This window comes from Lipotes vexillifer, unplaced genomic scaffold (genome assembly GCF_000442215.2).
Source record: "Lipotes vexillifer unplaced genomic scaffold, Lipotes_vexillifer_v1.1 scaffold1822, whole genome shotgun sequence".
NCBI lineage: Eukaryota > Metazoa > Chordata > Mammalia > Artiodactyla > Lipotidae > Lipotes > Lipotes vexillifer.
Window position 1 is genome coordinate 109,194 of NW_006791794.1, and position 6,560 is coordinate 115,753.

Here is a 6,560-nt window from a genome sequence, read left to right on the forward strand (position 1 = left end):
AATGCGAGTTGCGGAAAAGGAGGAATAACAGGCCTGCGGAGGGGTGAAGAGTGGGAGGAGGAAAAGGGAGCAGAAAGAGTTAGGCCCACAGATCTCTCCAGCCGGGTCCGCAAAACCCACGAGCTCACCCGGCTCTGTAAGAAATCCGGAGCTTAGAAGTCAAAGTCTGGGGCCATGTCACCACCAACGGCGATAGCTGGAATCCTTGAATTTTCCCACATGTAAATACAGTTTGTTTTAAAGTAAGGACTTATGTAGAAATAGGGGGAAGACACACAGTGAATGGATAGTTGAGGTTAGTCCCATGTTCAAAGCTCCTTTATGGCATTCCTAATAAATCCATATTTAAAAATCATTATCTGTCATTGTCTATTATTCTCTTCAGAGATTTTTCTCTCTCTCTCATAATTTCAAGGTGGGGGTGGGATGGGGAGAGTGGAATAACTCCCTATTAACCTGAGTATTCATCAATTGCATTCTTTATATTAGAATTGAAATTTAACATCGTACATAAGCACCGCTTTTTCTTCCTTCGTTTTCGTAAATACCAAATCTGTCAGATAATTTGAGAGTTTATCGAGGTGAAGAAAGGTTTACATTTTATGATTATCTACCTTACGGAGTGAAAAGGTGCTTTTCGTTTATGCTTCTCCTTCACCTCCCTCTCCTCTCAGGCTACATCCTCCGTAAAATGTGGTATGTTTCGTGCCCATGTGGGATGAAACAGCCTTTGATCAGTATGCCCTGCACCAAATTCCAATCCCTGGGAAATGCTGGGCCTTAGCCCTGCCCCTGGCCACGGGATCCCTTTAAAGCCCCCGAATCACAATCTCCCCACTCACTTCAACCCTCAACCGAACCTTCCCAGTCCTAAAGCCCAAGAAGCTGGAATTGTGGGACCCACGTTCCCAAGGCTCCTAGGCTCCTTCCAGCAGCATTCAGGATGGGAAAGGGCCGGCTGAAGCATGTGGTTATTTCAGGATTAAGTCCCGCACAAATTAAAAGCATTTGAGAAACGGAAAGAAAAAGAAAAGAGGGAGTGAAAATAGGAAGGCTTAAAAAAAAAGAGAAAGAAATAGACGCCCACCCTTATTTTCCCTCCAATGTCAACAAGCAAAATGAAAACATTTCCAGGGTGATAGCTCGCGGCTACTCGCTTCCAATTCGGATTAGAAGCTGAGGAGAAGCTGGAGCGGCGAAGAGAAAACGGCACCGAGTCACCCAGAGCATGAGCGAAGGTCTGGAGCGGGAGAGAAGGGGAAGAGACGCACACAGAGAGCATGTGTTACCTGGTTTATTTCGAGATTGTTTGGTATTGTTTTCTCTCTGAGCACCCCTCATTTCGGAAGGTCATCAAACGCGCCCACCACTGAGCCGCCCTCGCCCGCCGCCGCAGCGCCGGGAGCCTCAGGCCTGGCTTCCCGGCGGCGCCCGAGCTCGCCGCCGCCCGAGCCGCAGGAACCGAGTAAGTAACCCTGTTTGGCCCCGCGCTCGCCAGCCCACTTCCTCCTCCTCATCCCTTCATTTCCAAACCTCTGCCGGACCCTCCTCCCCCAAGGTATAGGAGACCTCCCTCCCACGCCAGAGGTGTGCCTTCCCTCCCCAACCCTCCGAAACCTCGGAGGAGTGTTACCTACGAGGGGCACAGTTTTCCTACGGGCTCCGAAATGCCGGACCCGGGCCTGCAAGGCCGACTCGGGAAAGTAGTGCCTCGCCTCTCCCTCCTCCATTTCCTGCCCTCTCCCTGCATCCTCTCCCTGCACTCCCACTCTTCTCTCCACCACCGCCGCCCCCGCCCCCGCTTTTAAACATAAAATTGGATACAAACTTTAATCAATAAGGACAAATATTGACGCTCAAACGAAAATGACCCACTACATGAAAAGGAGGCCGGAAATGTGAGATATTTGCCCTAAGACGGGGATTTCGGTTGAGCACACCCGCGGGGTAGAACGGGTGGAGGGGGCGCAGAGAAGGGCTGCGGCGCAGCGTGCTCCCACCGGCGTATCCCTACGCGGTTCCGCGCGGCCGCCAGGCCGAGGCCCGCGGAGAGGGGGAGGCGAGCGCCCGAGGGGGCGGGAGCCGGACTGTCCCATATCATAGGCTCCAGAGAAAATTTACCTGATGTGATGACCTTCAAACCCAAATGAAAGAAAACACTGAAATCTGATGTAGGGTATTTTGTGAAGTTGTAGGACCCTTTTCTTGAATGTTTTTACCCAAAATCCTTAAGTTGTAGAGAAGAATGAGAAATGCGGGCTTAAATTGACTGCGGTAGAAAGGGATGTGCTGCTGAGACTCATGCAGGGTCTTTGAGGTCAGGTTGTTTACGAGGTCCTTCCCTTGTTTGCCAACTGGGGTGGGTTGACCTCGTTAGCAGTATGACTGGCAAGGAGAGAGATGGAGAAAAAAATATATTGAAGAATTCACCAAAAATACATGAATGAATAAAAAATGGAGGGGCCAGTAAATCATAGGCTTTATGCTGACAGGATACTTTGCCTATTCTAATGGGTATAAGGCCAAAATCCAAAACACTTACACATACTCAAACAAAAGACAAGGCATTCCTCTGAGATTTTTTTTCTTTCCCCCCTTTTTTTTTTTCTTCTAATTCCTGAGGGGTGGTTGCTGCTCTTGCTACATGACTTGCCAGCGCCGGAGCCTGCGGTCCAACTGCGCTGCTGCCGAAGCGCTCAGTGCCGCCGCCGCCGCCGCCCGCGCAGCCCGCGCCCCGCTCGGCACCCAACGGTCGCCGCCGCCCGCCGCTCCGCTGCCCCGCTCCCGCGCCGCCGCCGCCGTCGTCTCCCCCCGACGACTGGGTGATGCTGGACATGGGAGATAGGAAAGAGGTGAAAATGATCCCCAAGTCCTCGTTCAGCATCAACAGCCTGGTGCCAGAGGCGGTCCAGAACGACAACCACCACGCGAGCCACGGCCACCACAACAGCCACCACCCCCAGCACCACCACCACCACCACCACCACCACCACCACCCGCCGCCGCCCGCCCCGCAACCGCCGCCGCCGCCGCCACAGCAGCAACCGCCGCCGCCGCCCCCCGCACGGGGCGCCCCGGCCGCCGACGACGACAAGGGCCCCCAGCAGCTGCTGCTCCCGCCGCCGCCGCCGCCGCCGCCCTCGGCCGCCGCCCTGGACGGGGCCAAAGCGGACGGGCTGGGCGGCAAGGGCGAGCCGGGCGGCGGGCCCGGGGAGCTGGCGCCCGTCGGGCCGGACGAGAAAGAGAAGGGCGCCGGCGCCGGGGGGGAGGAGAAGAAGGGGGCGGGCGAGGGCGGCAAGGACGGGGAGGGGGGCAAGGAGGGCGAGAAGAAGAACGGCAAATACGAGAAGCCGCCGTTCAGCTACAACGCGCTCATCATGATGGCCATCCGGCAGAGCCCCGAGAAGCGGCTCACGCTCAATGGCATCTACGAGTTCATCATGAAGAACTTCCCTTACTACCGCGAGAACAAGCAGGGCTGGCAGAACTCCATTCGCCACAACCTGTCCCTCAACAAGTGCTTCGTGAAGGTGCCGCGCCACTATGACGACCCGGGCAAGGGCAACTACTGGATGCTGGACCCCTCGAGCGACGACGTGTTCATCGGCGGCACCACGGGCAAGCTGCGGCGCCGCTCCACCACGTCGCGGGCCAAGCTGGCCTTCAAGCGCGGGGCGCGCCTCACCTCCACCGGCCTCACCTTCATGGACCGCGCCGGCTCCCTCTACTGGCCCATGTCGCCCTTCCTGTCCCTGCACCACCCCCGCGCCAGCAGCACTTTGAGTTACAACGGCACCACGTCGGCCTACCCCAGCCACCCCATGCCCTACAGCTCCGTGTTGACTCAGAACTCGCTGGGCAACAACCACTCCTTCTCCACAGCCAACGGCCTGAGCGTGGACCGTCTGGTCAACGGGGAGATCCCGTACGCCACGCACCACCTCACGGCCGCCGCGCTCGCCGCCTCGGTGCCCTGCGGCCTGTCGGTGCCCTGCTCCGGGACCTACTCCCTCAACCCCTGCTCGGTCAACCTGCTCGCGGGCCAGACCAGTTACTTTTTCCCCCACGTCCCGCACCCGTCAATGACTTCGCAGAGCAGCACGTCCATGAGCGCCCGGGCCGCGTCCTCGTCCACGTCTCCGCAGGCCCCCTCGACCCTGCCCTGTGAGTCTTTAAGACCCTCTTTGCCAAGTTTCACGACGGGACTGTCCGGGGGACTGTCTGATTATTTCACACATCAAAATCAGGGGTCTTCTTCCAACCCTTTAATACATTAACATCCCTGGGACCAGACTGTAAGTGAACGTTTTACACACATTTGCATTGTAAATGATAATTACAAAATAAGTCCAGGTATTTTTTATTAAGCCCCCCCCCCCGCATTTCTGTACGTTTGTTCAGTCTTAGGGTTGTTTATTATTCTAACAAGGTGTGGAGTGTCAGCGAGGTGCAATGTGGGGAGAATACATTGTAGAATATAAGGTTTGGAAGTCAAAATTATAGTAGAATGTGTATCTAAATAGTGACTGCTTTGCCATTTCATTCAAACCTGACAAGTCTGTCCTTAAGAGCCGCCAGATTTCCATGTGTGCAGTATTATAAATTATCATGGATCTTTATGGTGGTTGCAGACATTGAGAACAACCTAAATTATGGGGAGAGTTTAAAAATGTTAAACTGTAATTTGTATTTAAGAAGCATTCGTAGTAAAGGTACCCAAGAAATTATTTTGGCCATTTATTGTTTTGTTTTCCTTTAAAAAAAGAACTGTTTTTTTTCTTTTGTTTACTTTTAGACCAAAGATTGGGTTCTAGAAAATGCACTTGGTATACTAAGTATTAAAAAAAAAAGAAAAAGAAAAAAAAAAGAAAGTTGTTTCAGTTGGCAGCACTGCCTATTCAAATGAATCGGAGAATCGGAAGGGGACAAAATTAATGATTGCCTTCAGTTTGTGTTGTGTATATTTTGATGTATGTGGTCACTAACAGGTCACTTTTATTTTTTCTAAATGTAGTGAAATGTTAATACCTATTGTACTTATAGGTAAACCTTGCAAATATGTAACCTGTGTTGCGCAGATGCCGCATAAATTTGAGTGATTGTTAATGTTGTCTTAAAATTTCTTGATTGTGATACTGTGGTCATATGCCCGTGTTTGTCACTTACAAAAATGTTTACTATGAACACACAGAAATAAAAAAATAGGCTAAATTCATATATATCTTGATACTTTTGTCTCTTTTATTAAGTAGAGCTAATTTTTGAAAGACCATTAAAAGTTCTAGGGAATTCAAAGGCTTTTTCAGCCAACTAAAATTTAAACTGCTCCTTTCATTTGAACTAAGACTTTTAAAATGAAAATAATATTTTTTCCATTGTGGAGTCAAATTTTACAAGGAGCAGGCTGTTTAATAAACGCTAGCTTTAAACAAAATATAGGCTTTTCAGCTGATATCTTTTAAGTTTCTGTAGATATACAGCAAAAAGAGATTATTTTATGTGCATAGCTATTTACCTTGTGTTTATTTTCAAATCAGTTGATAGAATGCTTTTTATATATTTGTTTCAGGTATCTTGTTTATAGCACTTGGCAAATTATAAATAAATATATGTATATGGTTAGATAGAAGTGAATATAATGCACACATATGTAATATATATATATATATATATATATATATATATATATAGACACACAGAGCCCTTCAGTTCAGGTACAATTTGCGCTATGAATGCTGCAAATATTTTTGTTTAAATATTTGTATTTATACTTTCTAAGTCAGCATTTATTTTTGTGGCTGTTTACCCACAATGAAAGAGTTCTAATAAAGATGTGCTGAAGTTGCAATATAGATTTTGCTGAAGTGATCACCTGTTGTAATGACTTGCAGATCAATGTTTATATTTTATTTTTAAATTATAACAATTTACAATTCTAGATGTTCAGAAGAAGTAAAATGCCTCTCTCTCCTTTTCTTTCATTTTTACATCATAGAGGTATATATTTGATTCACTTTTAAATATGTCTGTGTAGTTTTATCTAGAAATCTGTCCTTTTGCTTACAGTCATAATTTTGTTTTAACTTGCAATATACGTTTGCATGCATATATATGCATATATATAAACCTGAAGCAAAATGAAAACATTTTTTTTGAATTGTTTCAACAGTTCAATTGCTATGACTCCAGAAAATAATTAGAAAACCTAACTAAAAGGTTTAGTAACTAATTGGATCCTGTGGTGAGTCCGTGGAGGACAAGTTGTTCGTTTGTTACAATTGTATAGTCTGAAATGTGTTCTGCAGTAATGCAATAAGCTGGCTACTTCTTACAAAGGGCCCAATGAAAAATAATCTGTCCCCAAGATGTTATCAGCAAACACTTAGAGAGTTGGTCAGGAAAAGGAGAGAGAAAAAAAAAAACCTAGGAGAGAAGGAGGCTGACTCAAACAGATTTGAAATAGAAATACAGAATAGTTAATATTGGAACATGGGGATGGGTGGGCTGTGGAATAGAGAGATAGAGGAAGAGAGAGCTAGAGGGAGGAAAGGGAAAGAGGA

The 6,560-nt window shown here is 48.1% G+C and overlaps 1 protein-coding gene across 2 annotated transcripts; it reads left to right on the plus strand.

Moving 5' to 3' along the window:
• Nucleotides 1–2,619: 2,619 nt before the first annotated feature.
• Nucleotides 2,620–5,217, plus strand: FOXG1 (forkhead box G1). 2 transcript variants are annotated; one of them, XM_007464671.1, is made up of 2 exons: nucleotides 2,620–3,149; nucleotides 3,189–5,217. In XM_007464671.1, the coding sequence occupies exons 1-2, from the start codon at nucleotides 2,826–2,828 to the stop codon at nucleotides 4,275–4,277; spliced, it is 1,413 nt and encodes a 470-aa protein (XP_007464733.1). In that variant the 5' UTR covers nucleotides 2,620–2,825; the 3' UTR covers nucleotides 4,278–5,217. The 2 variants fall into 2 exon arrangements, with proteins under 2 accessions (XP_007464733.1, XP_007464732.1); XM_007464670.1 differs by having other exon boundaries at nucleotides 2,826–5,217.
• The last annotated feature ends 1,343 nt before the right edge of the window (nucleotides 5,218–6,560 follow it).

What these genes read in the sequence shown, in the direction of transcription:
- FOXG1 (XM_007464670.1), top strand. Translation starts at nt 2,826, where the DNA reads ATGCTGGACATGGGAGATAGGAAAGAGGTGAAAATGATCCCCAAGTCC.